Below are 23,408 nucleotides of genomic sequence, written 5' to 3' on the forward strand. Positions count from 1 at the left end.
CAGCAACAGTGAATGGCCTCCAAGCGATGAGCACTCCAGAAGCAGGGCACCAGGAACGTCCAGGTCGGCCCAGATAGCAGAACGGTTCAAGCCCACTGCTATCCCAGAAGCAACATGTGTAGATCGTTGGTATCATCCAAAGTTAGCAGGTGTTAGTGTCATCTGGAATCTTCGTAGAAGCTGGTTCTGAGCTGTAGCTGGCACATTCACTGATTATCTTGGGATGGGCATCCCGAGGTAGGAACAGGAAAAAATGGGGATTAGCGTGGCTGCTGTTCACTGAATTTCAGGCAGAGATAACCATGTGCATTTGTTATCGTTTTATCAGAGATGACTGTGTAACAAGGCTATGAGATGCATTATGTGAATGCTAGGTTAAAGAAATGTGTTTTTAATCTAGATTTAATCTGAGAGACTGTGCCTGAACCCTGAACATTATCAGGAAGGCTATTCCAGAGTCAAAGTGCATGCTTCTACAATCAGAAAGACATTGCACAAATTTGACCTGCATGGGAGGCGTGCCAGGAAAAAACCTTTGCAAGACTACAGTTTCCAGTGAGCATATAGGCAAAGACTTTTGGAATAATGTGCTCTGGAAAGACGAATCAAAGATAGAGTTGTTTGGCCACAGTAACAGCAGACATGTTTGGCACAGACCAAAGACAGCTTTTCAGGAGCAGCACCTCATACCCACTGTGAAGCACGGTGGTGGAAATGTTATGGTTTGGGGTTGCTTCTCTGCCTCAGGGACTGGACAGCTTTCATCCATTGATTCAACTATGAATTCTGCATCATATCAAAGAGTGCTTGAAGATAATGTGAGGCCATCTGTCCGAAAGTTGAAGTTGAACCGAAAGTGGACCTTTCAACAGGATCATGATCCTAAGCACACGAGCAAATCCACCAAGGAATGGCTTCAAAAGATCCATCTTGCCACTGAAAAAATATTGCATGGAAGGTGGTCAAAAATTCCAGCAAGCCTGATGGACAATTATGCAAAACACCTACAAGAAGTTATTTCTGCTAAAGGGGGCAATACTAGCTTCTGAGGCCATTTACTATTTACTTTATCCATAGGAGAAACTCACTATCTATTGATTTCTGATTGAAATACAAATGATTGAGGTTTTATTGCGGTTTTGTTCAAGTCTTTCAATTTCATTAATAGGCACTATTTCTAAAATTATTCAAAGTTTGCTTGTCCAAATATGTCAAAAAAGCCAACAATTTCCATGGGGTGTACTTATTTTTTCATATGACTGTATATGACATACACTCATAGGAAAATGGTTCTTCAAAGGTTTTTTTGTATAGTTATGGGTTTGTAGCTCCTTTAAACAGTTCTAGTTCCTTCCTGGTAAGGAAGTATGTTGCCATCTGGTTCCAGAAAAAAAAATATATATTAAAGGGTTCTTCAGCGGGACCTTGAAGGGTTATCGATTTTTTTCTAACAGTTTAATAGAACTATAGAGTAAGGCACTGGAAGATTTCTTGAGTTCTAACAGAGCACTAAGCTCTTAAGTTTTAGTTGAATAGAGTTCCTTAAAATTCTTTGAAATGAACTTCTGATTTTAATGTGATTGTGTTCTGTTTTATACAGGATTTGTGGATTTGCAGACAGAGAGTTCAAATCTGGTTGAAAATGTTGGCGCCATTCCTTACCTAGATTATAAACATTTTGCTTTAAAAATATTCTTTCCTGAGGTTTGTGCATGCTAATTGTCTGATCATCTAATGTGACACTTGAAGTTATATTTTTTACTTGAGAGCTAGTGTGTGATTTGTGATTGTGGGATTTAATTGATATATTTTACTGTATTTTTAGGGCGGGCCTTTAGCAAACCAGATGATCAAAGAAATTGGCCAGGTGAGATTCTTTTACTGTAGAATCTGTTTAGCTCATACAAACATGGAAACATTATTAACAAAATTTCGTGATGTAGTTTATATAGAGTTCATTTCCTCTGATGTGATGATGTGTGTTGACAGAGCCATTTCCTTATCAGCTATAAAAACTTCCACCTACTCAGACTATTTATGTAGTACAATTTTGTAAATATTCAAAAGGCACATACTGTAACACCCACTGCAGGTATGAATCATCCCATATGCTATGGTTTAATTTAATTGAGACAACTCAGAAATGAAAGAAAACAGTATTACTATTCAAAGAACACTCCACTATCTAATACTAACATTACTGTGTATGATTAGTTTGATCAGTGTGAACAGGTCTAATTTTTGTAACATCATTGTAATGCCTTTTATCTTACTGAAAAGGTTTTCCACCGCTGTTGAAACCACATGGGAGCTTTAATACTAATCTGCTCAAGCATGTTTATGATAAAGTAGATCTGTTTTCGTCGGATTAGGCAACTCATGGAGTAGAGTTTTGTAGCAGTTTTGAACTAGTTGTTTATGTTTATAAAGTAATAAATATGATAGCTTTCATAATCTGAGTCAAAAGATATGTGTTGATTCTGATGTGTTCTGATCAGGATGCAGTGAAGGCAGAGATGGATGAAAGATTCAAAGCTTTCTCTGCACTGATTCGGGATCAGACTTTTCTCACTTGCTTTGTCCATGCTCTGGAGGAGCAAAAGAGCTTCAGCATAAAGGACAAGTGAGTCTGCCATCTTAGACCACGGACACCTGTATAAAGAGGAAACTACTGTAGTGGCTTCTTGGCAAAACAAAAAAGTAGAAGTTTTATTTCCCCTTTCTCTTGCAATGACCTTTGAGCTTGATCAGTTTTTTTGATTCTTTGGTTGTCACAAAGAACTTGCTTTAACAATGTCTTTTCCATTCAGGTTTGAGCAGTATGATATACATAATAAATAAATTTCAATTTTATTTAAAACAGACAAATTATGAATTGATGTCAGAACAGTTTATGATTTCTTGTGTGTATTGCTGGTCAGAACATATAACAAAATGCAACATTAACTTTCCTGATGATGATTTTTTCTTTTTAAATCCTTATAAATTCTGCTCTGCACTGGTTGGTTGAGATGTTATTCTTTGTGATCTTGTTGGTCTGTTTGTCTTTTCACACTGGCTCTCAGGTGTGCCGTGGCATCACTGTTGACTGTAACCCTACATAGTGACCTGCCATACCTCACCCAGCTGATGGAGGAATTACTCCAGAATCTAATGGATCAGCCCAGCAATTCTCAGCCAAAACTCCTGCTGCGTCGTACAGAGTCTATTGTAGAAAAACTTCTCACCAATTGGATGTCCATCTGCCTCTATGGCTTTCTTAGGGTCAGTCCATACTTTCAGTCACGTCTGTACACCACTCAGTTTTTAATTGCCTGTTCACATTACATCCATCTGTCATTTTGCTCTGCCAATCTATTTGATTGACAAGTAATACTGCAAACTGACAGTTGTGCTCTTGTGTGATATTTTCACAGGAGTTGGCTGGTCAGCCACTCTTTCTCATGGTAACAGCTCTAAACCAGCAGATTTCTAAAGGGCCAGTCGATGCAGTGACTGAGAAAGCTCTGTACACACTGAATGAAGACTGGCTGCTGTGGCAGGCTCAGGGCTTCAACTTCAGCCAGCTGGTTTGCTCCTTTTTTTATTTCCTGCTGTTTATGCTGCATTTCTCACATGTGTTTTCTGTCCTTGTACAATGTCTCTAGGTTTATAATTATCATGCAAATTTTTACACGGGGTTTCGATATGCATAGTACAAAAAATTGTTTAATAATAGGAATAACAAGAATGGAGAAAAAGGGAAGAATGACATAAAAAGCCATCTTAGTCTGTGGTGGGATGATGCAGACAATGACTGATCTTTCCTTGTTTGAAGATTTAGCACATGCAGCTTTGATCAGGGAATTTTGCTGAGTTTGTGCCCATTTTTGTCTCTGTCAGCAACTGACCCCAAAATGGAGAGGCCAGCAAAATGAATGCAATGCATTGCTTTTCTGGAAAAGACCACAATAATGAGGAGTTTTCACATCATAGCAGATTTTCTAAATGTAATTTGGGAAATAGATTGTGCACATGTAGCCATAAAATACCCCAGTTTTGAGGAATTGAAATATGTGGGCAGAAAACGCTACTTGTTTCATGTACAGGTCATTTGTGACGCACAGGCAAACTTCTGGAACACCGTTGCAAAATGTCCACAGTGTAAAAAGAAAATTACAACAGTAAAGTACTATCTTACATAGTATAAAATAGCACATAAACCAGTACATTTGTCCGTACAGGATACTGAAGGACCCCCAACATGGCAGCTTGGGGGTGATGGGATTTGAACACACAACCTTCAGACCTAGCACTGCTTGACTTTATAGTATACAGTTGTGGACTCATAATCTCACTATCCAGTCTGGATAGAGTCTGGTTCCTCTTAAGGTTTCTTCCTCATGTCGTCTCAAGGAGTTTCTCTTTGACACCGCCGCCTCTGGTTTGCTCATTAGGGCTTAATTTAAATCTGTATCCGCAGGCAGCCAGTTAGTATTGTTTAAAATGAAGGGGACCAAATCCCTCAACCATTTTTATTTTAGTAATGTGTTGTCTGGATACCCAAGACCAATGATGATATAACAAAGTCCAAGTGCTTAAAATATTGAATACAAGGATTGCCTGAAACATAGCTGTATAGAAAATCTCAGCAGCACAACCATTTTGCTGGCACCGATCCAGCCCTCCATACAAATAGGTGTTCCAGAGTTTTGTATTTCTCTCAGTTTTCTTTTCCCAGTTCTGCTGTAATAAATAACTATTCTTAAATATGTTGTATCTACGCATTTGGAAAGAGACATCAACTCACTGAAAATGGTATTTATAAGGCTTAATAATGGTGCAACAGATGCTTTAGGTTTCAAAATACAGCAGGGGAAATATGTATTGGACACGTCAACATTTGTTTCAGTAAATATGTTTCCTATGAGGCTATTCACATAGAATTTTCACCAGACATCAGTATTAACTCGAGGAATCTGGAACTATAAACAATTCACAACATTAAAGTCCATAAATAAAGTTATGTGTAATAAATTGACAGGAAAAAAAGTATTGAACACGTTAATTGAAATGTATTTAATACTTGGTGGAGAAGCCTTTGTTTGTAACGACAGCTTCAAGACACTTCCTGTATGAAGAGATTAATGGGCCGCAGTGTGATTTTGGTTCAATCTTCTAAACACTTTCTTTAAATCTTGTTCAGTTGGATTGGAGTCAGGTGATTGACTGGGCCATTCTAACACCTTGATTTTATTTCTCTGAAACCAATTGAGAGTTTCCTTTGCTGTATGCTTTGGATCGTTGTTCTGCTGGAAGCTCCACCCACGTCTCATCTTCATCATCCTGGTGGATGGCAGCAGATTCTTCTCAGGAATCTCTCGGAAAAGGGCTTCATTCATCGTTCCTTCAGTTATATGAAGTCTGCCAGTACCATGTGATGAAAAACAGCCCCACACCATGATGCTTCCACCTCCAAACTTCACTGTTGGTGTAGTGTTTTTAGGGTGATGTGCAGCGCCATTTCTTCTCCAAACATGGTGTGTAGTATGACAGCCAGAAAGTTCAGTTTTGCTCTCGTCTGACCAGACTACACTCTCCCAGTATTTCAGAGGCTTGTCCAAATGAGTTGTAGCAAACTTTAAACGAGCTTCGACATGTCTTTTCTTTAGTAATGGAGTCTTGCGGGTGAGTGTGAGCAGTGGAGTGCATTGCCTATTGTTTTCTCTGTATAAAGCCTTTTTATGGACCATCAATTTACTAACCCAGCTGATATTAATTTGCACAAATAGGGGGTATAATTACTTTCAGCTGGTTCCTTGCCTTACGTTGCCTTGGAGAACTGCTTTTTCTTAGAGTGTTCAATACTTTTTTCCTGTGTCATTCCACTTTATTGCACATTTTATTTATGGACTTTAATGTTGTGAATTCTTAATATTTCCAGATTTCTTGAGTTAATACTGATGTCTGGTGAAAATTTCATGTGAATAACCTCACTGGAAACATATTTACTGAAAAAAATGTTGTTGTCCAAGACTTATTTTCCCCACAGTAAATAACAATACATTTCAGCATATGCCGAGACCTTGTGATGAATGTAGTGATGAATACAGCAGGCTAGTATTCCACTGCTAAAGACAAGATACTAAAGGGCGATAGTGGATCACTTTGTTGTTTCCCTGTTGGATATTCGTAGAGGGAAGTTATTACCATATATGGTGATTTGAAGCCATGTCTTTATGAAAATGAGTGTGGCTGTGAATTAAGAATTTAGTTAGATAAATTGAGTTAGGAATTTAGGCAATTTCGAATGCGTCTACTGTGTACAGCTGTGTGTTTACATGTGATAAGTGTACTTCTGCATATTTATTGGTTCTTGCCTTCAAAATTAGAACTTGTTCCACGCACGCTTGGATAGATGAGACCCCAGGTTTTCTCAACTGAGTTTGATGTGGGCGCTACTTCGAACATTTTACAGAAATGAACAGCAAACATTTGGGTTTCGTAATTAGGTAAAATGATCTCTTTTGGGGTGAAATTAGAGAGAGGACACTAATTATTTTTGGTCAGTTAATTTACAATCTCTGATTAAGAGCTAAAATTGTGCTACATATATTATCATTCATATAGGTCTGTGAATTACTTATTTCACAAAGCTTTTGGGATACTGGGCTGCATTTAAATGACACATGAGAGGCACAAAATCTCATAGATCTAACAAGTCCTAGCCTGTTTGTCAAAGATGCCACCTTCAGTCCTTAATTGTATCCCAAAAATGTTTGCACTTTAAATTCACAGAATGTATCCCATACTGTGCTATGGGATGCAGATTCCATTAGAGTAACACATGACTATAGTCCATTAATTCTCCACCACCTTCTCCTGCCTGTTACAGAAGCTGAAGGTGCTGTTTGCTGTAGGGACAGAGGGAGAAGTCAGCGAACCACTGGAAGTCAATGTCCTGACATGTGATACAATAGATCAGGTGAAGGACAAGATCCTCCAGACCTTCCAGCGCAAGTTTGGCTTCCGATATACTCAACAACTCCGAGATATTGGCATTGGTCAGTATATACAGTATACCTATGATTCTGCTCCACAGCATAAAAGTATTCACCCCTTTGAACTTTTCTACATTTTGTAGTGTTACAAAAACAAACTGAATTGGGATTAAATGTGTCTGTAAAAACCATTCACATGTTCTTTTATATCATTTTAAAAACTATAAGTTTGCCTAAACTGAAATATATTTATCTTTGCATATATCTCAACAAGAAGTAACGTTGTAGTGTTTTATCATGTGGATACCTCCAAAAGTGAAAACGGAGAAAATCACATAATGATTATATTCCAATTCCACTCTCGCCTACATCTGCATTTATAAACAAATCTTATGGCATAACAGCATTACTGACAGATTTTAAAGAATTATGTGTAGGATAAAATAGGAAATGCTGATTATAACTTTGATTATCAGCATCATCCACATCAGTCTCTGTCACTGCCACTGACTCAATCACTTTTACTTTTTTATTTAGAAATCATTTTTCAAACTGCATAGATTTTTTTCCTCACTTATTACGTATATTATGTGCAATTTTGTGTAAATTCATGGCATATAATCCCAATTAAGTCCACGTTGCTTTCAGGTTATTACACTACTAAATGTTTAGAGATGTTCAGTGGGGTAACTTCACTATTGAAATTAGTGAAGCTTTTTGAAGCTGTATGTCAAGTTTTTTTAAAGAATAGCTTGACAAGAAATTGTGAAATTTAACCGAAAGGCTTTAGTATAGAATCTTATGCTGATCTGTAAAATTGCTGCATTTCCCACTGATTTTTGCATGTAGTGTCACAACCTCGTACACTTTCACATCTCCTTTATATTGTATTAGTAATAGTGAAGTAGTTTTAGTAGTGCTGTGTGTATTTGAAACAGATATCTGTATTAAGAAAACAGTGCAGCTGAGTATGTATCGAACAGTAACAATACAGATCAGTCTTTCTGTACAAAACTGAACCACATGTATTATGGAAACATTTAGGAAGGTACCAGCTGAACACATTTTAGAATTCTGTCTTGTCATAAGCTTAAATGTCTTATATAGTTTTGTAAATTTTACATCTGGCATTGTTTACCATGTAAACCACCCACTCCGTGAAATAGCTTCTTGTTGACATAAAAAGCAATAAACAAACAAACAAACAAACAAACAAACATAACTGAACCTGTGTTATGGAAATATCTGCACAGTATGGGTGGGGGGGGGGGGATAGTTGGGGTTGTCTGTCCATGCAGTAATGTATTTTTTATTAGTATTAGAGAAAATCTAGTGGTCAGTTGAGATTTTGGGGCTTAACATAACAGATATTTCTCTATTTATTCTTGTCCTCTGGTAGAATATATGAAGGAAGGAAGTTCTGTGCCACTAGAGGAAGTAGATGGAAGCTCGGAGGTGCAGGGGGAGGTGACTATGCTGAACACACTGAAGCATTATGAAGTAAGTATCAAATACACAGCTTAGGATAACAATGCATGGTATTAGATTACCACATAAAGTGTTAGATCAAATACTTTTGAACATATTTACAAACCCCAGTAGTGATTTAAATATGAAATGCCTGATGTGTTTTGTGTGAGTGCATCATCATGTTTCATTCCACAGATCCCAGACGGAGCTTCCTTTAAAGTAATCACAAAAAAGGTTCACGCCCCTCTTAGTCCACAGACTAGTTTGAAAGGTGAGTGTAAAGATTATACACAGGTCAGGCTTATCATACATATCACACACCTTTGCTATTAGGACACAATTTACTTCCTTTTTTTAGCACTGCCTTAGTTCTTGTTCTTGTGTGGAGTTGAGTTGTGTTTGTAAACAGGCGTATAGGCTTTTTCATACTGACATATTATGTGAAAGAATCTCTTTACTCACATTTATAATAATTTAATGTAAGCATTTATAATATTTATTTAGCATGTTTTGTTCTAATCATGTTCTGAAGCACTCAACCATGTATAACAGTATATTATGCTAACAACTACTTGATTCTACTTCTTAATTCCTATTTATCCCCAAAATCTGTTAGAACACAATGATATAACCACAAAGATATTAAGATTCACTGTGCTTTCTATATTATATGAATATTTTTGGTTCAAACTTTTTTTTTTGGTTAGCGTGAAACCAAATCTCCTGTTCCTTTTTTTTTTTTTTTTTTTTTGTAAAGAGAAGAAGCTTTTTCCTACTTTTGCTCCCATGTTGACTATGGGCAGTTTCTCCTATGCTGACTCATTAGACATGTGATGCATGGCATCATACTATGAAATGAACGACTGACAAATTTTCCAAGCACATGTCTTCAAAAGTTATTATTCTGAGAACCTTTGGAAGCTAATTTAATGTGTTACCGCTTACCTGTCTGGTCAGGACTTGACTAAGCTAATTCATGCTGTATAATGGATTTTTGAGTGAGTCTGTTTTGTTGTTGTCACGTACCAGAACGTAAGGGAGTTGAGGACGGATGCAATTGCAGTAAAAGACTATATTAGAGAGATAGGCAGACAAATCCAAAACAGTAATCCAAAGCATGGTCTAATAACATGCAAAAGGTCAGGCGATCAGCAAAAGGGCATAAACAGGGCTAGGCTGGAATCAAAACGAGAAACAAGGTCAATAACATGAAACGAGGTCAATACCAGGAAACGAGAAACAGCCGCTAAGTAACAAGGTAAACTCAATACTGCACAAAGTGCACAGAGACACGAGGGGTTTAAATGACAAACGTAATCATGGGTAAATACGGACAGCTGAAAACCATATTGACACACCTTCGGAAAACAACCAATGACTAAACGGGGGCGGAGACAGAACATAATCATAACAAAAGCACGTGTCCAAAGTAAACAAAGTCACTGTCGTTGAAAACCAAAAAGCATGTTCACTAAGCGCTTGCATATCTGACTTGTGCTTGCACATGCGCTGCGGTTTTCCGAGCACACAACAATATGGCAGCGCTGGCTCGAGGGGAAATTGTGGCAGTTGTAGTTTAAGCTACATACAGTAATTGTAGATAAATTAAGCCACACAGTAGCTAAACCCACCCCTTACCCTAATCTTACCTCTTTTTTTCATTCATCATTTTATGAGAGTTTACTTTTGTGTATTGTTATGGATTTGTTTGCTTGTGCATTACACTTTCCATGTTAGACTTAACATGGAAAGTGTAATGCACAAGCAAACAAATCCATTAACAAAATGTGAGGCAGAGGTCCTGGGGGGAATAGTAATGTGAACCACTACAACTAATCCATGGAACCACATAAAAATCTATCAGGCTACAAAACAAAAACATATTCATTAACTGTAAATACTGTACTATTTTATTGAAGTAGATTTTATTCATTTTAAATATTTAACCACATTTTATTGTTACAGATGAACAGAACTTCACTACAAAGTACTTCCACTTGGTGAGTCATAACACAAAACGACTGTGCCCTTCAATGCGTGTGCAAAGTGTTTATCCTCACACAGATTTTCTGTATGATAAAGGGTGAATAAGTGAGACAGTAAGTATTGTGAATGTTTGGGTTGCTTCTTCACTTTAAACTGCAGCTGGGATAAAATGAATAACTTCATGCAATTAGTTTGTACCCTAAACAAACAGGGATTATCCAAACAAAATAATAACAAACAATGTAACATTAACAGACGAGGAATAAACCTTTCTTATTTCCATGTACATTAACACCTGGCTTCAAAACAAGCTTGGTTCATTTAGTGAATATGTGACATGAAGATGGTTTGGCTCAGGAAGAAAGGGTGTGTGTGTGTGTGTGTGTGTGTGTTCGGGGGGGTGGATTAATGAATATTAGATTAATCACTGTTTGTGATTCTGTTGTTTGCAGATTGACCCAGACATCGACATAGACCAGAGCGAACACCCAGAGAGGAAGAAACTGAAGCTCAAAGAGATTCATCTCACCAAACTTCTATCCACTAAGGTGAGATTAGATGAATTACGACCCTAACCACTGCTTTTTTGTTGTAAACTGGATTTAGCCAATTCTTGCTCCTAAATCCATTGACTAAATGCACTTTAAGTCTTTATGTTTACAAAAAAGGCTTTAAGTGCCTATAATCTTAGTCATAACCAATGTTGTAGTGCATTTGTCTTATCGCATATGCATTTAGGAGAGTTTTCCAAATACCGGTGGAGATTATTGTAATGCACCACCTATTTGGATTTATCAAAGCTGATAGTATTGCTGACTTTGGGATTACATGTGTTACATCAACGGTAACAGAAGGTGTGTTCACCGACAATTATTCATTTATGTCATCTTCCAAACAGAAAGGACAGACACACACAATTTAAATGAGATTAAATGATCATCTTCTTGAAAACTGAAACAGAGATTGTGGACAATCTGTGGTTTTGTAATGCGCTGACCTTTATCAGTCTAATAATTGTTCACATTTGTATATTTTTGCTCTGTGCTGTTGTCCTATTCTGATGAAGTGATCTATGTGCAAGAGCGTGTACGCACACACACACACAAACATACACACACACAGACACACACACACATATATATACACTCACACACAGACAGACACACTCACACACAGACACAGACACACATACACAAACACACACACACACACATACACACACACACATACACAGACACACACAGACACACAGACACAGACACACATACACACACATTCACACACACACACACACAGACACACACACACACACACACACATACACACACACACATACACAGACACATACACACACACACGCACACATACACACACACACACACACTCTCTCTCTCTCTCTCTCTAATGACACAATGTGACCTGCTTGATTTGGGGTCAGCAGTGCACACACTTCCTGCCAATTCAGTTGAGATAAAAAGTTAATCCTAGACTAAAGATATTCAAACTCATTTCTCACAACTCCACACATTTCCTGATACCATACATTTCTTTTGGTGAGCCACTTAGAGTTTCTGCTTTATTCACATCAGAGGTAACTTTAAAACAATCGATCAGAGACTGATTTATTTCAGCTATAATTCACTGTATCAGAATTCCAGTGGGTCAAAAGTTTACATACACCATGTTGACTGTCTCTTTAAACAGTCTGCAAGATTCCAGAAATTGATCTAATTACTTTTAGAAGCTTTTGATTGACCTTCATACTTAGGAGTTCACTGGGAGCGCACCTGTGGCTGTATTTAAGGGCCTACCTGTAGACCCAGTGCCATTTTGTCCCAAATTAACTCATAGGGATGAACGAACTTTGATCCAAAAGGTTCAAATGCTCATTCGCCAGTCATCGCTGTTGGCAAGGAAATCTTTGTAGTCAGTGATCAAGATACTTGAAAAACCCTGTCTCGGACACCTCTACTCAAGAAAAAGAAAAAAGAGGGCCCAGAAAATCAACAGCTATATGACCTTTCTCTTAACATTTGGACTTAAGTCATCAACTCTGAATACAACCTGTTGTGTAGAAGAAGATGCTGATAGTCAACTCTTCAAAAACTCTAAAACATTGTTTACTATAGTGTACTATAACTACTACTATAGTTAAATAATTTTCCACTTGCCTGGATACAACTGTCATATATAGATGGATCATGCAAAATTACAAGAGTGTGTCAGACACCTTGCAAACATTATAGTATTCTGAGGTCAGTCCCAATTTCATTCTGTGTGGTCTGCCGTGCCACAGTGATCCATTCATCTGAGACTGGTCTGGTCTGATGGGAGGTCTGATGGTCTGATCATCAATAGGCAGAACCAGACTGGCGTTATCAGCAATATTTGTTGCATGGTGTGTTGAACATACTGCAGTGTCATCCATAACAGTGATATGGGTGGGAAGGCATACAGTCATAGATACATCCTTGCAATCCTCCATCTCTGTCGTTGAACATTCAGCCAACCCTGAATGGTCCGAGATATAGGATTCCCAGTTTTACCACTGAGGTACTGCTGTCATGCCTGCCAGACAATGAAATGTTTTCAGTGTGTTGAGATTCAGAGCTTCAACTTCTGTGCAGGTATCACATGGCTTTTCTTGTATTTAACTTTTAGCCTACAGATCAGGAGCTCTATCTGGATAGTTACTTGCTGTTGGAACTGTCCACATAGCAAGCAATCATTCAGGGGTGGACGCACAGTCCCTGACATGTCTGATGCCCTGGGGCAACTCTCACACAGTGTGTGAACACCCTGGGTGTGAAAGCTAACCCAAAGGGAAGGACCCCCAACCATTATGTCACTCCTCTCAAACAGCAGGCCACGTGTCTTGTTCAGCAACAAAGTCCATTGTGGCAAAAAATATTAAATAAAATATAGAATTTCCACCACATATATATAAGTGCTATATTGGCATGTTTAAATCTACTTCTTCAACTTCTTGACAAGACAAGATTGGGAAAGAGGACATGCATCATAGTGGGAACCTTTTATAGGTTGCACACATGGGGTCATGGTCACAAGTGATGCTATTAACAGCCCTGCTGGTCCTGACCAGAAGCAATAGGTTAAATGTACTGTATTTAAACATTCAAGTAAATCAAGTATTGATCATAGGGCAGAATTTAAACAGTTCCTTTATTCATATTCTCCATAATTTAATGTGAGTGTTGAAGGATGGGTTAGGGAGGGAGAAAACTTGCTCTAAGCTATTGTATAACTAATGTTATAACTATCATATGTGTGGAAATACTTTTAAAGATTGGAAACTTCACTTTTAAAAGATAAAGATGCGAAACTGCTATAAAACATCTGTGACTCCATAACAATCAAAACATTTTTTACTCCTCTCTGTGCTTCTTCCGCATCATAGAGAGCCATATAGCATAATTTAATGAATATACTGTATTTATTACAATATATGGAATATATAAAATTACTTTTTGCTTTGTGCTATGACATTACATAACCACAGTTAACCAATGAGATTCCTTTCATTACTCCTATCAGGTGGCAGTTCACTCCTTTGTGGAGACGCTCTTTCGGAGTATCTGGGGAATGCCAACCAACAAAGTTCCCTTAGCAGTGAAATACTTCTTTGATTTCCTCGATTCACAAGCCGAGAAGAAAAAGATCACAGATCCAGATGTTCTTCACATCTGGAAGACAAACAGGTACAGGTTTTTAACACACAGAGAAATTATCATGACATCAATTATATGTACTTCAAGTATTTATTATGACTAAAAATAACATTAACATTCACGCTGTGAATTACACAATAAAACATGCTGTATGTCCTCCAATCCAGCAGCTGAACACGGGCTGAACAGATTTTTTTTTCCTTTTACACATTTATTTCTTTGTATTATAGACATATCATATTCAGTTTGTGCTCAAAATCAGGAAGTGTTTGTCAGATGTTCTCAGTTGTCTTGCAAAACACATTTATTACGTTAATTTATTACATTTGGCTGGTAACACGATACATTAAGAGCCAGGGGTGTGTAAACATTTGAACAGGATGATCAGTGTAAATTGTTAGTATTTTGTTTAAAGATCTTTTTTTTTTTTCATTTAGTACCGCCCTTCAGAAGCTAAATAAGATAGTTACATGTCTCCCAGAAGACAAAATACTAACAATTTACACCGATCATCCTGTTCAAATGTTTACACCCCCCTGGCTCTTAATGTATTGTTTGTTTGATCAAATGTTTGCTTGTCCAAATATGTAAACAAAAATAATAAATAATAATAATAAATAATAATAATAATAATAATAATAAAATTTCCATTGGGTGTACTTATTTTTTTTTATTTTGACCTATATATATATATTCTCATGGAAAATAGATGTTTAATAGCAGCAATATTTATGGACAATACATCATCATATGACAGCACAAACACACAAAGGGTTGTTCAGGCTTTTTGCATCATGTCTTCTGAATAACTATCATACTGTGGTGAAATGCATCAATTAATATTGTTAGCTCCCATGGCTTCCCAGAAGTACAAATATGAAGCAGTGATCTACTAGTGTTACATTCTTTGAATTTTCTTAGGTTGGGCCACAGTCAAAAAAGGACCTGAAATCAGTGCTATAATTATTTGATATGAGCAGCATGTTAGTCTTGATGTAAACACAGTGCTCTCTTCCCTCCCAGCCTGCCACTGCGCTTCTGGGTGAACATTTTGAAGAACCCCAACTTTGTGTTTAGTGACCTTGAAAAGACACCTCACCTGGATGCCTGCCTGTCAGTCATAGCTCAAGCCTTCATGGACTCCTTCTCCCTCACAGACCATCAGTTGGGCAAGGTAACCACATAAATGACCTACAAATTAAATTATTTTTTCCTGTCTCTCCATGAACATATATACATTAAAAATAAAATTTAATGGAGAGAGCTGGTCAATAGATCGTCTGTAGTGCCCCAATGACCTCTCCTGAGGGGTTATAGTACATCATGATGATGATGATGATGATATACATAATTATAGTAGGATTAATTCTACTATAGAAGGAGAATCACATGTCCAGGACTATAGTGCAACATACATGAAAATGTATCCCAATATATTATTTGGAACGAAAAGATAATGTGTTCTAAAGACATACTAAAACAATCGTGCATCAGGACTGGGATCTTACGGGACACAATAAAAAATTTTAAAGTGTGAGGTTTTACGTTCCTACTGTATATGATGACTACATACAATGCAAGTAGTGCAAAGGTGTAAGTTAAGATTCAAAACTACAGTGTTTCAGGTAAAATGATAAATGCAGTATAAATACAATAAATACACATGGTATTGTGGAGAAGGACCCCATATGCATTCAGTGGCATTAGCTAGAAGATGAAGTTTTGTTCAGTTCAAGATAAGCATATTAATGTACAATAGACCATTTTCACATTTCCATGTTTGCAAATGTGGAAGTTTAAGTCATAGCGTTTCAAAACTTCAGGAGAGATGGTGGACAATGGCAGCAAAAACAGCTCACAATCACGGCAGCGTCCCTAAATGCACAAATAATTCAAGCAAACAGCTGGACTTTTACTCATTTCCCACTGATGTGCTTGTGAGAAAGAAATGGCTTTGTGCCATACTCACTGGGATGAGTAAAGGATTTTAAGAGGCAGCATACACGTCTATAGCATTTCAAAGAATCTGAATACTTGGAAACCACCGGCTTGTAAACACCAAAAACATTGGGCTATGCCCTCTTGATTGCACAGATCAAACTGTTCATCCTGTGTGGTGAAATGTTTTTCACAAACTCAGAAAAGCAAGCAGTGTGTTAGACCTGCTCCTGCTGCAGACCATCACGACGCAGCTATTCCTCCTCCAGATAAGTGAGCTAGATATATATACTGTATATGTTTGTCCCAAACACACACTGTTCTAAATGTTACAGTATTACTTATGGTTCCACATTTGTGACATGGAAATATGAAAAACATCTATTAGCTGCCTTAAAATCAGATACGTGGAAAAACTTCTTTCTCTTTCTCCTCCCTACGCTCTGTGCTGCAACATCAGTCAATGTTTTTTTTTTTGCAATATAGTTTTTATCGACATCAGTGCAAAGAAACCACTCATCCCTTAACCCTCTGACACCCCTCTTCACACAGAGCTTCTTCCCTTGCACGTGAAGGGATTTCACATTATGCCACTGTATACACTAACTGTACAAAACCTCAGGGGTAGTATATGAGTTGATGAGAAGTTTGCTGCAAATTCCATGTGAAGCAGGCATAACAGACTGTAGAAACTTGTATAGTATAACCATTTAAAAAAACTTAACCTCATTGGCATGATGATGTCCTTCTTGTCCTTGTTCCCTTTTATATCAAAATAGCATGCACCAACCAACAAGCTTCTGTATGCAAAAGACATTCCTCAGTATAAACAGGAAGTGAAGACATACTACAAGCTGGTGAGGGATCAGCCATCTGTCAGCAGTCAGGACTTTAAAGTGTTCCTACAAGAAGAGTCAAAGGTCTGCCACACACCCCATGCAAAAAACTAATTGTATCCAGATTGCCTGATTGTGTATATTATATTATATGATCATTAGCTAACACAGCTACAATGATATTTTCCTCTTAAAACGTTCTATTACCTGTTTCATGTGCTACAGAAACATGAGAATGAATTCAATGAACCTGCAGCACTGAGAGAGCTATACAAGTACATGGAGCGCTATTTCATGGAGGTATGAAACACACAGTTTTCTGTTTCTAGACTGTTTCATTTGTGTCTTCATTCATTTATTTAATTCCTAGAAGTTTCATTTCTATCAAACATTCCAGATCTTTCACAGTGGATGTTAGTTGTCCTTTTTTTGGCATTTATAAATGCTCACTGGAGGTTTGTGCTGAAGCAGCTATAGACAATAGACATGAAGGCTTTGAAACCGGCTGTTTATTTCTGGCAAGTCTCACTTCACACCAATTTTCAGTTGTGTTAACCACACGCACGCTCGCACGCGCACACACACACACACGCGCACACAACCACATATACTGTATGTTCTATTTCTGTTCTCTCTGTTCAGAATATGTATATATATTTTTTTTGTATCCAGAAGTGTCTGTGGTCTGGTTGTTTTTAACACTATGCCTTAGAGACACTGAAAAACACTTTAAAAATAGAGCTACTGGAAATAAAAGTCAGTTTCCTTCACCAGTAAATGGCCTGCAAAAACCATCTGAGTGCGTCCAACTCTATAGAAGATTCTGATAGTGTGTCCAGTGAGCTTTTCTGATCTTTCTGGAATGCAAACTGAAGTAAATCTGATCAAAATTTTGCTAGATGGCTGTTGCTGTCAACTGTCAATAACAGTTTGTGATTACTGAAAGACATTATTTCGAAGCATAGTTAGCTTGCTTACTCAGTAACATTAGACAAGAAGACAGAAAGCTTTCTGTAGAACATCTGCATCAGGAGTATATAGTTGTATTATCAAAACAAAATGAATAAATTAAATTAAAGTATAGTTATAGTTTGTGAATTTAAAAAATGAATGAAAGAAAGAAATAATAAAAAAAGAATATAGTAATAGATATATATAAAAAAAAATCTGTGTGTGCAGTGTGTGCAGTATGCTCACTGGAAATATTCAGTTGTTCCTGGCTTTTGAAACCTTTTTAAAAATTATATCTAATAAACAAATATATGTTTGTTTGAATCTGTTATAAGGCCACTGTATCTACATGCTCATAAAGACAAAATGAACATTAATAGTCCACAAGTCATTAAATGAACTATTTTTAACAATCCCAACCTGAAATGATCACTGATTAAGTTATCAGATATTTTGCTGACTTCTCTCCAGTAGTTTTCCATGGCACAGTTTTGTTGGTTTCAGTTCTGTTTGCCTCAGACATTTCAACACATACTGTGTTTCAACATACTGTGTTGTATGTATCACGTACTTGCATCTTACATTGGCTTTACTGCAGCCTGATATACATCAAGATGCAAAGACAGGAAAGAAAATAGCAGAGAAACAAATCAGTATGTTTAATGTATAACAGATAAATATACAAGGTTGATGCTGCCTCTATCACTGCAGTACAGTAGTGATCTCCTGATGATTTGTCCATAATCAACTGTGGTTTTCTGTTCACACAGATTGTACAGCAATTAGAGCAAAAGGACACCTCCTGTGGACTGAAAGAGGAAATGAATCGTGTGAAGGAACTTTTTGAAAGTGCGAAAAGGAGTGCATGGATCTGAGCCAATGTGCCTTCAACACTCAAAATACTGTATATTCCCCATGATCTTCATCCTTGCCTTTCTTCTCCTAAGTAACCTGTGCAACGTGAGCCTGAGCATCACTCCCAACACATGAGGAGTTCGGTTTAAACTAGAACCTTTGCACTTCTTTTTCCTCTGATTGTCGTCAAGAGCAGAAACACTAATGTGAACGCCAGGGCGTGTCTTAAATACACACCCCGAGTGAATATGATTGATAAAAACAATTTTCACATCAACATAATAATGCCTCCCACTACCCATCTTTAACGATTAGAAAAGAAACCATTGGGATCCTACATAAGGATCTCAGAGAAAAGGTTATCAGCATTATATTTACAATTATGTTAACATAAGCAAACTTGTCATGCTGTACCATGAGCCAAAATTTTCTGGCAATGTCATCTTTTCAAGCAAAAATGTGCACAGTGACTTTGGTCCTTCACCACTGTAAAACCGTGTTTGTTTCCATATAATATAGCATAAGGCTAGATATTTTTAATTTTAGGGTGCATTGGGCCTGTGTGAGAGCAGATGATGAGTAAACATAGCCATGTACATCCTACAGATGCACAACAGTGCCACGGTGTCAATATAGCGCAAAAAGCTTGTAAGAATCTGCGTTTTTCTCATTTTGTTCTGTACAATTTGTGTATGTTCTGTAGCCATTCTAGTTTTAGTCTTTTGCAGAGAAAAAAATATATTTAAGAAACGAAAAGGGAAAGTGATTTACTTAAACTAGTAAATTCTATTCTACTTCTTCTACTTCTTCTTTTTCTTCTGTGAAAATTGGGACAGTTTGGGAAGGGTCTAAGGAACATTCTGACCAAATTTAGCCCAACTGCTGCCAATGCTCTAGCACCACGATTGGGCCAATTTGGGCCTAATTTGGAAGTACGTTTATGGTCATAACCTGTGAACTGTGTATCCAAAATGTAAAAGTCAGGCATCACTGGATTTCTTTGTTTGAGATGAGTTCAATGCATGTCAATTTTGATGTCATGCATTGAACTCTTGAACCCTATGATGTCAGTTTTCACCTAATGAGATTTTCCGACATTATTTTTTTTAAAAAGATTCGCTACAGCTACTACAAATTTTGTCCAATCATCACCAAATTTGGCATATATAATCTGCAGACTAAGCCTCACAAAAACTATCAAAAGAATTTTGAATACTCCAAACAGTTTGCCCGTAGTGGGACAGTGAATCTGCCAAACAGGATGTGAGGCTGTGGCTCGGCAATGACCTTGCACACTGACACAAATCTAGGCAGCTTCAACACCATGCCCTGAGGCTATTTAACAAATGTCATCACAGCACCACTTACTGGTCAAAAGTTACAATAACATTCCAAAAAATGCTCCCATCAAAGTACCATTTTTGCAATCTTCACCTAATTTAGATCACATCATCTTGAGACTGGTCTAAACAACTGTCTGCTGCCATTCTAGCCGTTCAGTGTTCTATTATACAGACAACACATGACTGAAAGGGTTTAATATCAAGTTTGGTTCATATACTTGCACAAAGTGGGGGGAAAAGGCCCAAACTAATGAGAAAAAGCATAAATACCTTAGATGTTTTTAACTTGCAAGGAGAAAAAAAAAATCAGGTTAAAGCAGTAGCAGTCAGCACCAAAGTTCATAGTAGCAACAGACTGCTACACCACAGGTCACACAACAGGTCACAGCAGTAGTGACAGCTGCAGCAGCAATGCCACCCTGCTGCCCAGATGTTCATTTAGACCTTTCCTTCTACAGTCTGAGAATTCCACCACTGTATGCAGTCAAAATATACATATCAATGAGTGAAACTACACATCACTCTTGAATCCCTTTGCTTAAAGTTATGGCTCTGCTTTCATGTGATTGCTTAGGCAACAATTGTAGCACATCTGTGAATGTGCAGCTCACCGAGTCTGGGTGATTGGCCCCCAGAAATGCTGCTTGCAGCTTTAATTATTATTATAATTAGTTATTGGTGTAGAAATATCTTTGAAAAAGATACTTTGTTTCCAAATACTTGGAGTTGTATGGTGCTTACAAACTATCACATATTTGCACACTATAAGTGTAACTGAGCTTCCATTCCACATACAGTACATTGTGATGATGTCCCCCGGACTGAGACTGTGAACGTCATGCTGAGGGGTTGTACAGTCTAATGGGCTCCAGCTGTTGTGTGTGTGCACTTTGGGCTCCAGCTGTTTTATGTGTGTGCTTCTTTAGGATCCAGCTGTTGTGTGTGTGTGCTTCTTTGGGCTCCAGCTGTTTTATGTGTGTGCACTTTGGGCTCTAGCTGTTATGTGTGTGCACTTCTTTGGGCTCCAGCTGTTGTACGTGTGCTCTTCTTTGGGCTCTAGCTGTTGTGTGTGTGCACTTCTTTGGGCTCCAGCTGTTGTACATGTGCTCTTCTTTGGGTTCCAGCTGTTGCACGTGTACTCTTCTTTGGGCTCCAGCTGTTGCACGTGTGCTCTTCTTTGGGCTCCAGCTGTTGCACGTGTGCTCTTCTTTGGGCTCCAGCTGTTGCACATGTACTCTTCTTTGGGCTTCAGCTGTTGCACGTGTGCTCTTCTTTGGGCCTGTTGTGTATAAAAAATACATGAAATAAACACGAGGGAGACCTAGTATGATTAATATGTAAGTTTACTGAGGTTTCACAGACCAAGTATGAATAGCATGTAATTTTATCGAGAGTTCACAGGACTGGTGGGATCATAATACTGGGGGGAACGGTAGGGAGAAAACGGGTGATAAAATGGGGTGCGTCCTGGGGACGTGGGATAGCCAGCCGAGGTGTACTGAGGAGAGTACTCGGGACTGGCAGGTGAGAAGAGAGAATGGTCAGAGCCCAGATCAGAGAAGGTCACATCATCCTCTGTCTGATAGCTAGAGGGAGGGTCAGGCAGAGGGTCTGTCTGCGTAGAGGCATCAATGCACACATTCGCGGGGTGGATTCTGTATCTGAGAGGTGGGGGGAACCCCACATTTCCAGAGGGGGTGCGCAGAACGTCGAGTAGCATAGTGATGTCAGCAGTGAGATGCGCGAGCTGATAGCGAGTGTTCAGATCCAAATCCAGCCCCTCCAGTAAAGGAGAGAAGGAAAAGTGACGGGCACCTAGGATACACAGAAGCGAATAAATGGTATTAGGCGGGTATTGATGAATTGGATTCACACTTTAAGATTAACATTATGATTTATTATTCACAGAGAAATATAGGAGCTGAGGAGTGCAGGCTGAGAAACACACACACAGAGGCACACACACTCACACAGTCAAGGTCAGGCATGCAGACATAACACACACACACACACACAGAGGCCTAGGCTGCCACGCACACACATACAGAAGGAAAGCAGAACATCATAAAGATAATAAAAGGAGTATTAGGATATTATAAGGATGATATAAGGATTATAAGGATATTATAAGGATATCTAACAACTCTTCCCAGATCAAACACAGCCTGCACGCGATGTACTTGCTGCCATTTCAATCTTAACACCTATATGGCTTTTACTAAAGTCAAGAGGAACAAAGACATGATCATGAACAAACACACGATTCATTTCAGTATCCCATTATAAATTTTCATTTAAAAAATATATTTAAACTGTATATCTGACTGTTATGACTATGGACAAATTTAGAATTTTTCAGTTGAACATTGTTGCTGTTTCTTTTTTTTTTTTTCTTCAAATACAAGATTCCATATAATGTTAAGTAGCATTATATATGCTTAACTGTATATATCATCCTAGTCTGAAATGTTAATTGTAAAATGTTTCTAGTCTTACAGTGTTATATGTATGTTTCTAGTCTGAATTGTTTATCTGTATACATGTTAATAGTTGGTAAGGTGTATTAGAAATCTGACATGTTGATTTGTAAATTTGTATAGATCTAGGTTGTAGATATCTTACATATTTCATGAATTTGTAATTCCAAGGGCCCCAATGAAAAACAGCACCTGCTGAGTGGGTCACTCTAGTTAAATATGTTCAAATAAATAAATAAATATTATGCTATTTATTATTTATAACCTTTCTTAGGTATAAATTGAGAACCATGGTGGGAAAAAAATATGACTTATTGCTTCTGTCAGTTTTAGACAAATTTTCTTTTGTCTAACCTTTTAGTAAGTTTTACAATGGCAATTTTCCCACCACAGCTGTACCATTATTTGACAAAAAAACTCAAGTGAGGTTTAATCTGCAGAATTTTATTCCCATTCAAGCAGTCTCTTGTCCATTCAATTAATATGTACATATAATAAATATTATTAATGTATGCAAAAATATAAATCAATATAAATATAATATTTATACATACTGTTATGAATGTGCATATTATTAAATTATCCATTACATATATGATTTGTAATAAATAAAAAAATGTTTGCATGACAATGTATAACATTTGAAAATGGAGGGGGGGAAATGATTACAGAATGTCTGTATATGTGCCCCTTGGCTCAGTTTGGGCTTTTCCCTTGGGTACATGTGATCTGACGCCATGCTGCCAGTAACTATGGACTCCATGTAGCACAGAGCAAGATGGCGGCCCGCGATCTCGCCTCGTTATCACTAGTTGCGCTATGATTGGCCATTCCAGTGTATTTCAGCGACCGTATCAGCCAATTAAAACATGTCGTCCTCCGG

The 23,408-nt window shown here is 37.7% G+C and overlaps 1 protein-coding gene across 1 annotated transcript in view; it reads left to right on the plus strand.

The window, feature by feature from the left end:
• Positions 1–22,361, plus strand: part of plxnc1 (plexin C1) — a 44,123-nt gene extending 21,762 nt beyond the window's left edge. Inside the window, exons 17-31 of the mRNA XM_053642377.1 lie at positions 1,601–1,704; positions 1,826–1,867; positions 2,499–2,623; positions 3,066–3,264; positions 3,417–3,569; positions 6,875–7,043; positions 8,380–8,480; positions 8,646–8,721; positions 10,416–10,450; positions 10,889–10,984; positions 13,992–14,155; positions 15,149–15,299; positions 16,843–16,983; positions 17,125–17,199; positions 18,621–22,361. Of these exons, the coding sequence (XP_053498352.1) occupies positions 1,601–1,704; positions 1,826–1,867; positions 2,499–2,623; positions 3,066–3,264; positions 3,417–3,569; positions 6,875–7,043; positions 8,380–8,480; positions 8,646–8,721; positions 10,416–10,450; positions 10,889–10,984; positions 13,992–14,155; positions 15,149–15,299; positions 16,843–16,983; positions 17,125–17,199; positions 18,621–18,725 (1,736 nt within the window). The 3' untranslated portion in view covers positions 18,726–22,361. The remainder of the gene's footprint in view (positions 1–1,600; positions 1,705–1,825; positions 1,868–2,498; positions 2,624–3,065; positions 3,265–3,416; positions 3,570–6,874; positions 7,044–8,379; positions 8,481–8,645; positions 8,722–10,415; positions 10,451–10,888; positions 10,985–13,991; positions 14,156–15,148; positions 15,300–16,842; positions 16,984–17,124; positions 17,200–18,620) is intronic.
• Positions 22,362–23,408: the final 1,047 nt, after the last annotated feature.

Source organism: Ictalurus furcatus, chromosome 14 (assembly GCF_023375685.1).
Source record: "Ictalurus furcatus strain D&B chromosome 14, Billie_1.0, whole genome shotgun sequence".
Taxonomy (NCBI): Eukaryota; Metazoa; Chordata; class Actinopteri; order Siluriformes; family Ictaluridae; genus Ictalurus; species Ictalurus furcatus.